Genomic DNA, 17,369 nt, shown 5'->3' with positions numbered 1-17,369 from the left:
GGGCTCAGGAGAGCTCTCAAGACTCAGCTCTCACTTAGTTTTTATCTCCTTGGTGAACTTCTTTAATTCCTGCCCTCTGCAAATGAGATCCAATTAAAACAACTGTTGGTTTAACTACTAAACAAAATGCTTTTAAAGGAGGAGAAAAAGAAAAGTTTTTAGATCCTTTCAACAAGCTCCCTTTGGAAGAAAAAAGGGAGCAGCACATGGAGCTCGTCCATTTTCAAAGGAGGCAACCCTGCACTGAAGTGAGTGCTGGAGAACAGGCTGTGGCTCAGATACAGAAGAAATAATGAGTCTGGCTTTGGAAAAAAGGCTACACAACTCACTGAAATTGCTTCATCAGGGTGGCCTGAAAATCTGAGCAACGAAAACACACAGGCACCAAAGGCAGAAACTACACACATTTCCACTGCTCTGCCAGGGAAACTTGGAAGAGAAAGTTTGTCCTCAGCAAGGACTGCTCTTACAGCTTAGACAGCTCAAGGTAGCAGCTACAAGCACCAGAAGAAGCACTGGCTGGAGGGAAGGGGATTAACCCCATTGTCAGAGTGAGTCTGTAACTTGTACAGCTCCCCCACCCTTGGTGAGAGCCCACAGCACAAACAACTCCCAGGGCTCTCTGTCACTTTGGTTTCAGGAGAAAGAAAGGACAGGGGAGGAAGCTTCCAAAAGCTCAGCAGGAATACCAAAGCCTGTCTCAGCTGAACACTTCTCCTTCAGAAAGCTCCCATGGCTTTCCTGCTGAAAGCAGAGATACATGCAGAAGTGAGGACGCAGTCTGGATGCTGCACAGAAACCGAGCACTGACAGCAGGGACTCCTCTGGAGCAGCCTGCTACCAAGCAGAGCCTCTCCCCTCCCTTCTCCTCCTGTTGCAGAGGGAGGAGGCACCCACTCCACCCAGCTTTGGAGCTGGGAGGACCCCAGCAGCCCATCAGGCAGAGTAACTCACCTGGCCACGGCCGGCTCTTCCCGCGGGGCTGAGTACACACAGCCCATGGCAGAGCAGGGAGGAGGCAGACAAAGAGTCCAGGGCAGCTGTGTCTGCAAAGGGAGCTGAGGGGGGACGGATCTAACTTAGCTCTGGAGCCACAGGCACACAGGCCTTTCCATTCTGCTCCTCCCGGGCGTTAAAACCAAGCATCAGCCTTTTGTTGAGGAGAAGAGAGCCGGCACAAAAGGTCCCGGCACGGGTCATAGCAGGAGTGGTGCTGTCCACTCCAATCCTCCTGGTGGGGCTTTGGAAGTTACTGAGTGGATCTGCACAGTCCTGAGAAACTGCAACATCTGGCAGCAGTGGCAGAAAGGAATTAGGAGTGGAGAATGAAACCTCCCAGGATCCTCCGCAGCACACGTCCCTCTCCCACCCGCACGGAGCAGGGGACGGGACACAAAACCCTCCCCCTGCCTCGTTCCCTTGGAAACTGTTTATATCACAGCTGCTTTTATATATTCTTTTATAAAAAAAAAAAAAAAAAAGAAGAAGGAAAAAAAAAGGGAAAAAAAGCTTGATGCTGTAGCTGAATGAAACGATTCCAGACACTGCGTGAGCAACGCTTTGGGTAACTATGGCAGTGCCATTACGGAGGCAGCTCAAAGGAGTTTGTTTTCCTCAGGATCCTATTAAATTAAATTAGAGATGGTCTCTCTCTCACACACAGGCAGCAGAGAGCTAATCAGGCTGAGGACTTGGAGCAATTCCTGCCACAGGAAGCCCTATAAGTACCAGGGAATGGATTTCTGCATAGCTGCAGAATAGAGATAAGCCATTTTCTGTCCCAAACAATGTTAAAGAGGGGGGGGAGAAGGGAGAGGGTGACACTCAGCATACCAATGGCTGTCCCACCAGCATCTCTCCCCAGGATGACTGTCTGCAGAGTGGGGACAGGAGAAGGGAAAGAAATCTGTGATTGAGAAACTTGCAGAGGAAGAGCAGCCAAAGAGCAAAAATAAATTCCTGCATTCCCCCGGCAATGGCCCTGCGAGGAAGCGCGGTGGCCGTGGCTGCTGCTGATCCAGAGCTGCTCTCCCTAACGACATCTGCAGAGCAGGCTGCAGGGAGGGCTGCTCTGGTGGTTTTAATTAAGTCTGAAAATGGTCAAAACACAAGCAATGCTCAGTCAGTGGGATCCCAGCCTGGCCCACACACACTTGTTACACGTCACAGGTACAGGACACCCCGTCTGCAGGAGACACTGCATGTGCTGGGTTCTGTCCCTTCCGTGGGCACTTCAGGCAGGAAAACAGCTCCACTTAAGGGTGAAGATCAGCAGCCTGATCCCTCTCTGAGCTGTGGCTGAACCTGGAGATGCATTGCTGGGGCAAGATCATGATGATTCCCAGGCCACGCAGAGAGAACCCAGAACAGGGCATCTCAACCTCACATCTGCTCTTCCACAATCAAAGGCAGTAACAAAAGGCATTTTCTTTGCAGACCCTGCTGAGCTGACATGGTTTTATGAAGGTGTGCTGCTCCCAAAAACCCCAGAAGGGCACTGAGGTGCTGGATGCTGTGTTTAGGTAAGCATTGCACTCTTCAGCATTGCAATCACATTGCTAAAGCAGCAGCCACTGTGATGTGTCTGAATTGTTATTCAGCACCTTCATCCTCCAGTGTTCTGAGGCTGAAATTGGGGGGCCAAAGTGACACAACAGAAACCATCAGCCAATGCCATCAGATAAAGCAGTTCAGGACACTTTGGCAGAGCTGCAGAGAATGAGCTGAAGAAATGCAACCCCCCTAAAGGTCAAGGCTCTCCACTCTGGCCAGAGACAGCCCCACTGAGGCCTCTCTGCCTTCATGGGTCTGGGACAGCTTCCCTGCCCCCCACATCCAGCCAGCCACAGGCAGAGGCTGGCAGTGGGATCCTGATTTGCTTGTTCATCAGAAAGGAAACTCCACCCCAGACTGAAGGATTACAGGAGGGAAGGAAACCCAAGGCTGACCAAGCTTGTTTTCTCACTCATTTTCCTCCCGGTTCCAGGCATCCCATAAAATCACACTGCAAAAGCTGCAGGAAGTCACTGTCTCTGTCCTGAAGGATGGATGTGCCACCAGCCACAGCCTTGGCTTTTAGGGTCACAGTGCCCTGGGACCAGCTTGATACAATGACCACAGCAGGGCTGCAGCAGGGTACAGGAAAAAAAAACCACTGCACAGCCTCCTGTCACTCTGCACCTGCCTGGCTGACACTTTTCCAAAGTGCAGCTGTGTCAGACAGCTTGCTGAACAACCTCACCTCTCTGGTTATCAGCAACAGGAGGTGCTGCTGCTCCACATCTCCCACAAGGAGCAGCTGCTCCCAGGGACAGAGAAGGCAGCACAGACCCCACAGAAGAAACAAAGTGCCTGTGAGGCAGCTCAGAGCCAGGGCCTGCAGCCAGGCTGGGATGGAACCCATGTGCTGAGGCCCTGCAGCAGAACAAGGTGGCAACACACAACCAGCAGTCAAAGCTTCCCTGCAAGGTCACCACAGCCTCTGGAAGAGCTGCACATGATGGGCTGCAGGTGGAATCAGTCACAAGGATGGGGAGCACGGGAGCCCAGGCTGTGCCATGGCAGGATCCAATTTCAGATGGACAGTGCCCTTTTCCCAGCCAGCACAGCCATTCTTACAATCTCCAGAGGCGACCACGTGCACTGACACACACAGCCCTGGCTGGCAGGCATGGCAGGGAAAGCATCCCAGTAATCCAACAGGACACATTCCCAAGGTAAGGCTGGGCTGGCACAGGCAGCTGGGCTGCTGCCAGCCATGTGTGCACCCATCTGCACAAGGTAGCACAGCCAGGGACACTGCTGCCCTTTAGAACCCTCCCAGCCAGAAAATGTACTTTCCAACCTCCAGAAACAAAGCACGAGCTTAAAAAACCCAGCAGAAAACTGATGTTAAGTTTGGAATGTGACTGAGACAAGGAATGAAATGCACCCAGATCTCCACCTGTGGGGCTTGTTCCTGGCCCCAAGCCCTCTGCAGGAGACAGGGTAGAACAAAGCTCTCCTTCTCCAAATTCAGTCTCCCACTCCAGGGCTAACCTGGTATCAAAAGCCAATCATGTTTTACAGGAGCTGCCAAGCAGCTCATCCCAGGAGCTATTTCTTTCCTTCATAGCCAAGGGTAGATAAAATCTCCAACAGGAAACCTGCTTAAGAGCAAGCAACCTTTCTCCAGATTTACCTAAATGTGACTTTTATCAGAAAACACCAAGAATGAAATCCTTAAGAGTTCTGAAGTACAGCCAGAGGCTTTCCTGCCTTGCTTGGGAAAGGCCAATTCCCAGTTTGGGCCACACGGTGGGGTAAGGCAGAACTGCAGCCTGGCTCTTCCACCGGGATTTCTGCACTGTGAGCAGAACCCACAGCTGAGGGCACAGAAACGCCCCCTCGCCGACCTCCCACAATCCAGCTGAGCCTCCCAGAGCCCACCACAAGAGAGAAAAGCTCCCCTAGAGCCACACAGGCTGAGAGTTGTTACTTACACTGTCTGCATCTTGGGGAGCTCAGGCACTTCCTCCTTTTTCTTGCGGAAGAAGAACCAGTAGGTGAAAAGTCCAGTGATGAGGGAGATGAGGAACACGTCTGTCATGCTGAAGAGAGAGTCCTGCTGTGCAGGGCTGTCAGCAGCAATGGTTGGGTCCATGCTGGGCTCCCCCATGGCACTCAGAGGCACTGTGAGCAAGGAGAAACAGTGAGTGCCAGCAGCCACACGGGACAGCATTACAGCACACCCTGAAAATGAGTTTTGCTTTACGCTTTGTCTTAGGAGCACAAGGCTGCCCAACAATTCTTGGGCTAGAGGCCTTGCATCACAGCTCTGCAAGGTTCTTCTGTGTCCCACCAAGCTTTTTCCTTGCTGTTGTATCCATGCTGATCCATCCCTCTGCCAGCAGCATCAGAGCAGCCCCACACTCCAGCCAAGGAGCCAAACCAGGCTCCTACCCCAGCAACAGGGACTCATGGCCAGCCTTTACTAAAGCCCTCACTCACCACACAACCCCTGGGTGTTACTGAGGGATGACCCCACTCTTCAGTCATCCCACAGATCTGGGGCTTCCTCCCTCCTTCCCACAAGGTGACAGGATGCCCTGGCCCCACTGCTGTGCTGATATTTCTGATTTACTCCATTGCAGAGTGGATTTACTATCCATCTCTCCCTGGGCCTTTGGCTTCCCAGTCCCCTCCATGATCTCCCCCAGTTTAACTTCCATCTCCTTGAATTGCTCCTTCACACTTACCAAGGCAGAGTTTAAGTGATTTGGGACTTGCCCACAGCCATACCCAGAGTCTGTGGTAGCACAAGGATGAACACCCAGCCCTCAAATACCCAGGCAGACCCATGGCCCCTGTCCCTCCCCTGGGGAGCCACCCATCCCTCCCTCCCTCCCACTGCTGTGCCAAAGCTCTGAACCCCTCTGACCCTAACCCAATGGCAAGATTATCTTCCCTACATGCAAGGACACACTCTGTCCAAACAGACAGATAATTAACTCTAAACTTGATTTGGAAGGGCAAAGTGACTCTCTCTTTGTACTTGGGCATGCTGCCAACCCAGGGGACCATGGACATTTGAACTTGCACGTAGGAAAGTGACTCAGAGCCATGCTGGTGTCACAGAGGATACATGCCATGGCTGAGAAATAAAAGTGACTGAAGGAGAAGAGAAGAGAAGAGAAGAGAAGAGAAGAGAAGAGAAGAGAAGAGAAGAGAAGAGAAGAGAAGTGATGCTTAGGGAGCACTAATGAGGGAGACCAGGTACCTTCAGCAAAGATCAACCCCCTGTTGTTACCCACACAAGGGAAGTCCAGCTCCAGACAACACAGAGCCCTGTGCCACAGGGCACCAGCCATAAAAATCACCCTGTGGAGCACAGGGAGAGGTCCACAGCCACCTGGCAGTGACCCTGGGCAGGTACTCTGGAAACCAATGAGTGCTCAACCCCACAAGAAGTTTCATTTGGTGGAGAACTTGGCAAGTAACTGCATTACAAAGAGCACTCAAACACCACCTCAAAGCTGCCCTTTAGATTCCCACAGAAGACACCGAGGCACGGTGCTGGAAGAAAAATAACAGTGATGTGACTGCAGACAAGCAAATTGCACATTCCTCTCCATCAGACAGGTCACCCTGTCCTCCCTCCTTGCAAACAGGCTTTCCATGGCTGGAGCTTGGAGCCAAGCAAGAGCTGGATGTTACTTCTGTACAACTGTAGACTAAACTGTTAGTTAAAGCCTCCACAAAAAAAATTAGTTGCCAAAAAGGCCCAGCTCCCAGGAAGATCCCTCTCCTCCTCCTCATCTGGTTCCAGTAAATCACAAAGGAGCTGGTCTGGCAATCAGCATCAGGGAAATCTGCTGGTGGAGGAAAACTGTTGCTGGTTTATTGCTTTTATTCCTGATGAAAGAAGTTTTAATTACAAGCTCTTCTCCTCTCCCCCTCTGCCACCCAACCTGTAGGAATTTCAGCCAATCTCAGCCAAAACCTGCCAGTGAACCCTTCATTTCACAGAGTTTTGGGGTTTTGGTTCTTGCCATCTCACTCATCACTTGAACTCTCATTACACCTCAGGGCAAAGAACCCCTGAGTGGTCCATGGTTCCTAGGGAGCCTCAACTGCTGCCTGTGCACAGCACAGCCCAACTCTGCAAAGAGATGGAGGAGTCAGTGCCCAGACACAGGCAGGAGTAAATATCTCCAACTCTGCAAGGTGGCTTGGTTTGTTCAGCAGCAGTTTCACTGCCCAAATTACACAAGGGTGGACAATTCCCCTCACACAGGGCAGTGATGGCCATGTCAGTAAAATTACCCTCAGAACAGCCTGTCTTCCACTCACTTTCCCTGAAAACTCCAAGGCACATAAGGCAATGACAAACCTTTGCTCAGAAGAAGCCATGAATAAACACAAGGCTGATGGAGACCATGCTGAGCTGGTTTGGGGCAGGAGCTGCAGCTCTTTGCCTTCTGAGCCCTGGGAAAGGCTCCTTGCTGAGGACACAGCAGCTTCCCTTGTCACCAAGGGCAGGTGCAGAGAGCTCCAAACCAGACAAGTTTGTGGTGAGCAGCACCTGGCCCACAGCAATTCCCAGCTCCAGACAGCTCAGACATGGATATTCATGAGCTGCCCTGTGTGGGCAAAGAATGAGGGCAAGAACCAGCCTGTGCTCTGCTCAGCCAGGTGAGGGCTTTGTCTCCAGCCAAAATTCATCCCTGTGCTCAAAGCAGCAGAGCTGCAGCTCCCAGAGCAGAGGGGTTTGGCTCTCTCAAGCCTCCAGAGGAGGTCTGCTCTGCCCTGGAGAGAGGCATCCTCAGGGAGCAGCTGCCAGGAATGCTGCCTGGGGGGATGTGGGGGTGGAAGCTGTGCTATCTCCTTGCCTTGACCACACTGCAGCTCTCCAGGGCTTCAAAAGGGAGCCCTGCAGCTGCAGCCAGGCCACCCACTCACTGCCCACAGCCAGGGAAGGGAATATTCCAGGAGGTTCATGGCTCTGGTGCATCCAGCAGAGCCTGGTTTGTTCTCCTCTCTTCATTCACAATCTCCACTGCACAAAGTTTCCACACTGACTTCTAACCCTGGGAGGAAATGTGATCATGGCCTGGTGACAAGAGCTGCTTTAATTTTGATTAATTTTAATTTTGGGCTCCCTCTGGTCCTGGACATTTGGTTATTCAAGGTTTATATCCCAGCTACAGATTCTTCTTTTTGCTTTCCCTTCACTACCCCTACCCTCAGGAAAAGGTTTGCTTAAGCATAGTAAGAGAAAGGCCAAGAATGTGAAATCAGACCTCATTTCTCTTTTTTAAAGGGCTGTCTTAGCTCAGGAACTATTGAACTCACTTCAACCAGCACAGGAAGATTATTGCTCAGCTTATCTCAGTCTCACCTAGCTGGCTGTAACAATTATTTTCCAGAAGTTCACAGCAAATCTGTCATTTTCAAATGACATTTTCATGTCATTTTCAAATATATATCCTTTACTAACATCCAGTGAAAAGAAACCTGACTCTTACTTGAAATTTAGCTATCCTGGAAATCCTGCAGTCTCTGGAAGGGCCTTGGTAGAATCCAACTAGATTTTTAAAAGGAAAAGGAAATTTATGATACAGAGTAAAACTTTCCCTGACAACAGTTTCAAGGGTGGTCATTTTATCCACAGTGTTTATTGTATCTTCAATCTAGGTAAAACAAGATGTCCACATCCCTGGGCTTTTTTCTAATGGTGGCTCCAGTTCCTGGATCCCTGCTTGTGCACACAGCAAAGCCATCAGGCTCAGCAAGATGTGAGCATTTCCATCACACAGAAAAGTCACAACATTTTGAAAGATTGCTATCAAGCAATGCTATGTTTTAGCACAGCTTTTCAGCCCCTGAATGTGAGAATTTGCTTGATACATGGCAGCTCAACAATAATTCAAATCATCAGGGACCTTCTTTGCACATCTCTGTGCTAGCAAACACTTCATCTTCATATTAAATGAAATGTATCCCTCATTCTCATGCACACCTTGGAAAAAGAAAAAGGTCTGGAAACACTCTCAGTGCCAGGCATCCTCAAATTCCCCCTGATTTCCCTACAGACTAAAGGGTCTATAAGGTCACAGGGTTAAAAATACATAAATATATATAGAAACAGTATTACAACAAACAAGACAGGAGTGATGAAGGCCAAGTGGTCAGCAACCTGAAGAGATTTATTCTCCTTCCTTGCATCAGAAGATGGTGCATCAGATGCCCCCAAAAGCACCCCAGGACACAGCACCAAAAGCACAAAAGGTGGCTGGGAGGTTTCCCCTTGTGGAAGTCACCCTGTGGTATCTCCTATGACCAAAAGCCTTGGCTCTGAAGCTAAACTGGCCATGTGGGCAGGAAGTTGTCTCTCTTGAGACTGAAGCAGCCTTTTTCTTAATGTAGTATCTGTGATGGGTTTCAAATACCTCAGCTGGACTTCCCAGTCCCAGACCAGGACTGCAGCCTGTGACTCTTGCCCCAAAAATGAGTGACCAAGTTTCTCTGCTTGACTCTGCCCCGTGCCACCACCAGCACACCCTGACATGCAGAGTCAGCCTCGCCCAGAGGGGAAGGAGAAGGAGAAGTGCTGAGCAAGCACAATCTCACAGGGTTTGTGTGATACTGGCTGTTAATCCCTGGGCTGCTCCAGGGAAGGGGCCAGCTGAAGTAAGATAAAGTGACACATCAGCATGGTCCCAAATGAAATGCTCTGGTATGCAGAAATCTGTCTTATACCTTGTGTTCAGCACTGCATTCTCCTGGGAGGTACTGAGGTTTTAGCAAACTTTGGAACACAAAAGTTATCAATTCCTGGATGGGGATGGACATCTTTCTGTGGGTCAACACACTGGCTTGATTTTATTTAAGAAATAGGAGGGGGCAGAGGGAAAGACTCAGTCCCAGGGTTTTCCTTGAGAAGCATAAGAAGGGAGATGCCTTGCTCAGCAGGGAAGGAGAAGGAAAACTGCTGAGCCCAGGCTGCTCACTGCCCCCACCTCTGATCATCCATCCCCAGCAGCAGCTGGAGCACCAAGGAGCCCCTGACTGCAGCCCAGCACACCAGAGAGGGATCCCCACACACCCTGCAGACACTGCCTGCCCTGGCATGGCTGGCACAGGGGCTGCACCCCCAGAGCTATCAAAACACCCAAGGCTTTTCCCTTTGGACACCTGCAGATAAGCACAGGAGCTGCAGGTGGAACCTGTGCTCTGCAGCATGTGCAGAAAGAGAATCAGTGGTGATGGAGTCAAAGAGGAGCTGCGTGACAAACGTGCAGTGCCACCAGCCACCAGTGCCAGGCTACATTCAAAGGGAGCTCAGCAGGGTGCAGGCTCAGGAGCCTTCCCAGCCCACAGCAAGGTCCAGGCTGCCTCAGCTGAGCAGCAGCAGGGACAGCAGGCAGTGGTTTGGAGCCAAACCACCCCTGCAGCAAGGAGATCCCCTCATTTCTCACATCACAGTGCCAGCTGGAGCTCTGGAGCCCCTGTCCCCTCTCCACCATCCCCTCATTTCTCACATCACAGTGCCAACTGGAGCTCTGGAGCCCCTGTCCCCTCTCCACCATCCCCTCATTTCTCACATCACAGTGCCAGCTGGAGCTCTGGAGCCCCTGTGCCCTCTCCACCAGCCCACCATCCCCTCATTTCTCACATCACAGTGCCAACTGGAGCTCTGGAGCCCCTGCCCCATCTCCACCAGCCCACCCAACCCCTCCAGCAACACTCACCAAAGGACTGCCTTCCAGATTTTCACAAACAGGAGTCCATGCAAGGCTAACTGCAGATATAACAGCAACACACACTCAAAAAGCTCCTTCAGACTGCCCTCCTCCAGCTCAGACTGAGAGCCCTGCAGAGGCACACAGGGCAGGGGACAAGGGGGCACTGCTGGCAGGGAGGGCACTCGTGCTCCTGCAGCCATGTGACAGTGACCCTCATGTCCCTGACTCAGCACAGACATCACGTTAGGCAGCACAGAGGAAGTGCAGCTGTGATGATTTCCAGTGCTGGCAGCTCTGTGTGGCTGGGGATGTCACCATTGCCACCAGATCTGCCAGACCCCTCTTTCTGACCAGGAAGGACCATCCTGAATTCCCAAGGCAGAGGCAGGTGTGTGTGTGACCAGATTTCCCTTCTCACCTTGTCTGCCCCAGGGATTGCCCTTCCTCTTGTGCTGACAGATTTAGGGCACTATCAGCCTTAAGAAGAAGCCTTAAAAAAGCCCAATTTTAAATCAGAGACCAATTTTTTCCACCAGCATCATGGCACAGCCCCAAAATTCAACCTCAGAACAGACACATAAAAGATAAGCAAGCAAGCCAAGTGAAAACTCTGACTCTTTGTACAGCACTGACCTGCAGCCTGAGATTTAGGTACAATGGCAAAACAGGGAGACTGTAAATAGAAATGAAACAACTGAAATATCTGGGAGGAAAAAAAGAAAACCCCTGGACAGCCCTCTCACAGGTCTGCAAAGTTTGTGGAGAGCTCACAGCACCAGAAGGAAGCTGCACTGAGATCCCACCACTCCTCCCAGCAGCAGCAGAAGGAAGAGACTTGCCCACAAACAGGAATGCAGTCTTGTGACCAGCCAAGGGCTCTCTTCTTTCACCCACTAATGACATCAGGCAGGTCACTGGTGGCTGTCAGGGAGAGGAGCCCCACAGACACAACCCCAGGAGGGAGGAGAGAGGCAGCAGCAGCAGAGACAGCAGGGCTGTGGTGGAGGTGCCATTCCTGCCCTGTGCCTGGTCTCCTCTGAACCCCACTGCAGCCAAGACTTCCTGCATGTTAATGTGTGATATTGGGCCAGGAGACCCTCAGGGCAAAACCAGATCTTCTCTTATTCCTCTTAGAAATGCAATAAATTAGACTGAAGAAATTCTGTTTACATCAGCCTGTGCCAGCTTCGAATGAGCTCTTTTTACTTTCCCTTTTACTAAAAGGAGACCTGGCAGGAAAAATCAGCCTTTCCAAAACAAAAGCAGTTCAAGGAAGCAGCTGCTCACATCCAGGATATTTAACAACTGCCTTGGGTCAGCCTTTTCTCCACAGCTCTGCCACACAGAGACTGCATTTCCCATCAACAAGAGGATGCTGATCTGGGCAGACAAGTGGCCCTGTTTGGCCTGGTCTGCACAGGCTCCATGCTTGGGGTGGGAATCATCCCACAGGTGAGTCCTGGGCTCGTGGGAAGGAAGGCACAGTGAGAAACCTCACAGCTCTCCTTGCCCCTTCAGCCTCTGTTGGACCACAGGTCCTGGGGTGAAGGATTGCCACACCTACAGCTTCCCTATCCCTTTCTTCCCACAGCTTCCCATTAACCAGCTCAATAAAGAAGGGTAGAAAGTAGCAAAGCCTCACAGAAAACCAGGGAAGTGCTTCTGCACTCTTCCACCAGCTCAGAAATCCCAGCCCAAGCTGAGGAGTTGGCTGCAGCAGCACCTGAAGCAGGGAAGGGAACACAAAAACTGCTGGGTTTTTTTGTGAAATAAAATTTGCTCTCACTGTGAAAGGTGTCTTCTACCCAGACCCTGACACACCAGCTCAGACATCAGCAAAACTGCTATTTTAGACACAGGACAGATACAGAGTGTGCATCAGTCAGTCTGGATCTTGAAATACTGCATATTTGAGCTTCCACTGTGTCACACTTGCATGTTTTTTGGCCCCTGGGTCTTATTCAAGGACAGCAGAGCAGCTGCAAAAGCAAGGAAGAGAACAAGAACTGTTTTACTGAGGCAGAAAAGAAATCTCTGCTATGGGTATGCTCAGGTGGGGCTGTGCAGTGAGCCCAGTGCACTGAACCAAAGGATTTAAGGCATTATCCAACACAAAAATGAACTCAAACTTGCCAAGCTGGCTTCAAGCAAGCTAGAATAACTGAACTTGCACATTTCCTTCTATGAGATAAAAGCCTGACTCTGAACCTTTAAACATGGGGGATCTCCCCAGCTTAGGCACTTGGACACCTTCCTTCATAGATTAATGTGAGCCAGCAGAGAAAAACAGGATTTCAGGGTTACAGGACAAACACAACCTGAGAATGGCAGGTAACTGACCCCCTGTGAACCAACACTGCTCCCCAACCTCCCCTCCCAGTGAGGGACAAATCCAGAACACCACAGCCCAGGAATTGCTTGGAACAGGAACAGGGGCCTTGCCAGCACCAATCTTCAGGAGCAGGGACAAGCCTGCAGGAGTTTTACACCACCCTGATGCCAACTCCATGGGCACCTCTCAGGCCAACAACTGCTCAGAGGCTGCAAAACCTCTGGAGAAACCCATCCAGGCATGGGCTCTGCATGGCTCAGGTCCTGCTGAAGATGTTTTTCTAAGATCAAGAGGGAAAATGACGTTTTTTCAGCAGCCTCTTCTGTGAGTGCTGTAGCCTGTGCTGCCACAGCCAGAGCTGGACATTCCTCCCCACAGGCTGTTTGCTCACCCTCTACCTGAGTTTGTGGAGGGTTGGTGTGACAGCCTGTGGCTTTGCCTTATGCCACCATTGGGAAAGGAGCCCTATGGATGGGGTCAGTAGCCAGAGACTTTGACCTCTTCCACCAGGAAAAGTTTAAACAACAAAACCCTCCAATGCTGGTCTCTTTTGAGAGGTTTCCCTTGAAACCAACAGCTGAAAGAGCACCAGAGGGACAGGGTTAAACACATCTTGCAAAGTTTTCACAGTTGTCAAGACTTTTGATCAGAACAGTGTGTTTTGGGGATTTATTCATTTATTTCAAGAGAACCAAGCACTGTTTGTAAGGAGCCAGGATATTTTGTATTTATAAGCCCAGTTTCCTCTGAGAATTGAAGAGTTTTTCAGACATTACAGGCCCATCTCCTGCGTTGCTGTAGGGGATGGAGGTGTCACTGCATTACCCTTGCACCTCTTGGAATCTCAGCACTTAAGCTGTCCTGCTCTGGCTGCCCTATCAGGAGGATGTGCAATGACCCTACAGAACCTCCCTGCCTGCCATGGGTCAGCAATCTGACCTGGACTTCACCTTTTTGAAATGATTTGGGAAACACAGATCACTTCCCAGCCCAGCCCCTTGCAATCACACACAGCCATGGCCACAGCAGACCTCAGAACATCAACTCCATCCCCAAAACATGACCCAGGCCACAAGACACCTGAGAACTCAGGGGTCACAGGCTGAAAGGCTGGTCCCAGGCTGCAAAAACCACAGCTCTCCAATGCCCCAGCAGAATCAACAAAAAGAGAAGAGACTTGACACGGGGTTTTTGTTCCTCTGTAACAGGAGCTGCTCCTCTTACCTCCAGCAGTTATGCATTGAGTCCTGTTACACAACCAGGGCTTGCACAATCCTTGCAGGCATTTTATCAACTTGCTCCTCCAAAGCTTGGAGTTAGAGAGGAGATGCAGCAATGACCCGTGAAAGAGTGTCAATTGATGTGTTTCACAACCACACAGCAACATCCAGCACCACAAAACCAGACCTACCAACTCCCCGGGCTGGTTGTTAAACCTTCCCAGCAGACTTCCCTCGCACTGCCAGAGCCAGATTTTACCAAGGAGAAAAATCCAACCCCATCTCAAACTCCACACAGCAAGAAAGGAAGATAAATAAATCAATACCTCCATTCCTTGCAAAGGAGTGACTGCAGGCATGAACGTGGCTGATTACTAAGCAAAAATACCACAATAATCTGCCACCAAGGGTCAAACTCAGCCACTCTTTGGACTTGTGGCCCTCCAGAAGCCACCAGACACAGCTTCTGATCTCTCTGTCTCGATTCCATGGGTGACAGCAACATGCAATTAACTTGAAATGTTTACTCAGGGACAAACAGCAAGAGATTATGAGCAGCCTGCAATTATTATTTGTTCTGACCTATGAAATTGTCAGGCCTATAAAAAAGCAGAGGTGCACCTGTCACTGCAGGGCTGGTGATTCACTCTCCACAGCAGCATGTGCAAAGTAATCTCATCACTGGGATCAAATGATCACGTTGGGAAAGCAAATTATGCAAGTTCTAAGAATTGTGTTTTTTGAGGCAGGAGAGTCCACGTCAGGAAACAGAACAAAGTTCAGTGACCACAGAGGTAACTGCAGGTGATTTTCCTTTATACCAGGGGAGGAGAAGGCAGGAGCACAGACCTGAGCAGGGAAGTCTTTTCCCCAGTCCTTCAGAACTGAGCAAACACAAACTTTGCTGTATCCCAACAGGCAAAGGAGAGAGCAAAGACCAAACGGGATTTCAGTCTGACAGCTCCACACTTTGCTTTTGCTGCAGGTAAAGAAAGCATCACTCCCAGCACCCACTGCCAGCCACCCTCCCCAAACCCAACTGCACCCAGAGATGCTCCACAGCCTGTGACACTCAAAAGAGAGGGGTTACCTTGCACCTATGGCTCTGCAAACAAGAGCTGGTGGGGCCTCTGAGCTCCAGCACGGAGGGTGGTGAGCAGCAGGGAAAGTCCCCCTTGAGGCAGTTCAAAGAGTTTTGGTTGTATGGCCCTGTCCAGCTCCTCCAGCTGCTCTGCAAGAAACAAAAGAAAAGTTGCAGAAGGCACTTGGCTGTCCAGGAAGCACAAACCCAGAAATTACTGACTGAACTGGAGGCAACTGCGAAGTGATGACAAGCAAGAGGTTCTTCTCTGTCACAATTAGAGCAGGACTAATTAAGAGGGGATTAAGCCAGATTTGTGACACTACACCCTCCTTCCTGCCCACTCTTCAAGGCCTTCACACTCAAGGATTAAAAGAAGGCACTCAGCTGGTGTTTCTGCCTGTAGCTCTGTATCCTCCCTGCTCTGTTCTGCAAACACAGTTCTCGTGCACAGCCACATCCAGGTGCAAAACCAAGGCACACTCCATGCCATGCACACCCTGCCTCAGTGCTGTCAACCAGCCCAAGAAAAACCTGTACTGAGACAATGCTGGGTTTTCCAGGAAGGGTCTGGCTTAGCAGCCCTCCCAGACAAAACACTGATTTCCTCATTTGCAGCAGATTAATCAGCGAGCTGCTCTGCGTGTGTGCAACAGTTCCTCGGAATTTCTCAAAGAATTACAGAAATATTGGAACAAAGCCCATCCCCTTCCATCTAGCAAAAGGGATGTGTACACCACTGCACCTCAATAAGCAAAAAAAAATTCTGAAACTCCACAGCTCCTCCTGGCAGCCCACACAAAGTGTAGAGTTCTGTTGTGGAGGGGATGTCCCCACCAACGCTATCACTGATTCACTTCCACAACTCAGAAACACAGACCTCACTCCTTCCTCCTTGCACTTTTCCAGCTTCTCAGCCAGATTTATGTTTCTACTTTTTAAAACACAAACTCATTTCACTTTTCCAGACTCACATCAGAGCACCTCAGTGACCCCTCTTCTCTGTACACATTCCACTAAGCATTCCTGTTTCCTTTCACACTCCAAAAGCTAACCCAAGGTCTAAGCACTGGCAGAACAAAGCACACTCCAGGCTGCACCAGCAGTGCTTACTCCTGCAACTAAGACAGCTCCCCAGAAACCAATTCCACGCTGATGACTAACTCCCAACACCATCATCCAGGTACTTTCACCCCCTCCAGCCTCAATATTCCCTAAACCAAGGGGTTCCCATAATTTCCTTTGACAAGCACACTCCCTAGGTGAATAATTTCACTCTTCTAAGAAACTCCTGCAGGAAAAGTCAGGAGCAAACAGTCTTCCCACACCCCAGCAGTTTATAAAGTGAAATAAATGAAGCAACAGCAGAACAGCCCAGCCTGCAGCAAAGGTATCAATTAAACACTGGGAATAACGTTCTCCAGGGAAGTGCCAGAAAATTAATCTCGTTAAAGGCTTTAAACCAGCAACACCTTGGGATGGGGTAAGGCTGAGCAACCCTTCGGTGCTGTGGAAGCAAGGCAGGGCAGGCATCACCCCATTCCCAGGGCTGCTGGTCTGTCCCCTGCCCCACAGCCCCTGGGGTGACAGATGTGATGGGGTACCCCCCAAAAAACAGGGGGGTGCACACACGCCAGCCCTCCATACACACACATTTATTTATTTCAAGAGAACCAAGCACTGTTTGTAAGGAGCCAGGATATTTTGTACTTATAAGCCCAGTTTCCTCTGAGAATGGAAGAGCTTTTCAGACATTACACATCGGCCACACCAGTCTCGCCAGTAACAGGGGATCAGCACCACCAGATATTCCCAGATAAGAGGGGCTCTGGTCACCCCAATTCCAACAGGTAACAGGGGAGCAGCCACATCAGACTCTCCAGGTAACAGGGAGCTCTGGTCACCTCAATTCCCCCAAATAACAGGGGACCAGTCACATCAGATTCTCCAGATAACAGGGAGCTCTAACCATCCCGGTCCAAAACAGGGGGACAGCAGAGCACAGTGCTCACATTACAGGGCTCATCCCAGTCCTCCCCGACGCCCCCAATAAGAAGGACCTCTAAACACTCAGTAACCCCCAGGAACAGGACACTCACTCACACCACACCTCCCAGTGAACAGGGGGCTCTGGTCATGCCAGTCCCCCCCCACATTCACATCGATGTCCCCGCCAGCGACAGCGGTGCCACTCACCCCACACACAGGGGACCGCAGTCATGCCCGTAACACGCAGCCAGTGCCCCCAACACAGAAACAGCCCCCATGCCACGCCAACCCCACCGGGGGATGCCGGACCGCCCCTGCCCAGCACAGAAGCCCCCGGCGGCGGAGCTCAGCCCCAGAAAACCCTTGGTACCGCACCCTCCTCACCACACGCCCCCAGTGCCGCGGCTCCCCGCACCCACCGCCGCTCCGGCCCGTCTGGCGCTGGCGGCTCCCGCGGCCCCGGCGCGGCCGGCACGTACGGCGGACCGCACCACCCGGGCATACGCGCAGGGGAACACGCC

At 51.0% G+C, this 17,369-nt stretch overlaps 1 protein-coding gene across 6 annotated transcripts in view; it reads right to left on the bottom strand.

Moving 5' to 3' along the window:
• The window catches only part of POR (cytochrome p450 oxidoreductase), a 30,119-nt gene extending 12,750 nt beyond the window's left edge, over positions 1-17,369 (bottom strand). Inside the window, exons 1-3 of one of the 6 annotated variants that reach the window (XM_071448090.1) lie at positions 17,268-17,369; positions 14,869-15,009; positions 4,482-4,671 (exon numbers count right to left, since the gene is read on the bottom strand). In XM_071448090.1, the coding sequence (XP_071304191.1) occupies positions 4,482-4,657 (176 nt within the window). In that variant the 5' untranslated portion in view covers positions 4,658-4,671; positions 14,869-15,009; positions 17,268-17,369. Of the gene's footprint in view, positions 1-954; positions 1,350-4,481; positions 4,672-14,868; positions 15,010-17,223 lie in introns of those variants that run through there. The other 5 variants (XM_071448091.1, XM_071448092.1, XM_071448093.1 and 2 more) reach the window with 5 other exon arrangements.

The sequence above is a fragment of the Agelaius tricolor genome, unplaced genomic scaffold, assembly GCF_023055355.1.
Source record: "Agelaius tricolor isolate 1412-34295 unplaced genomic scaffold, bAgeTri1.0.p SCAF_25, whole genome shotgun sequence".
NCBI classification, from domain to species: domain Eukaryota; kingdom Metazoa; phylum Chordata; class Aves; order Passeriformes; family Icteridae; genus Agelaius; species Agelaius tricolor.
The sequence above is the reverse complement of the archived record's forward strand: the minus strand, read 5'-3'. Positions and strand labels throughout refer to the sequence as shown.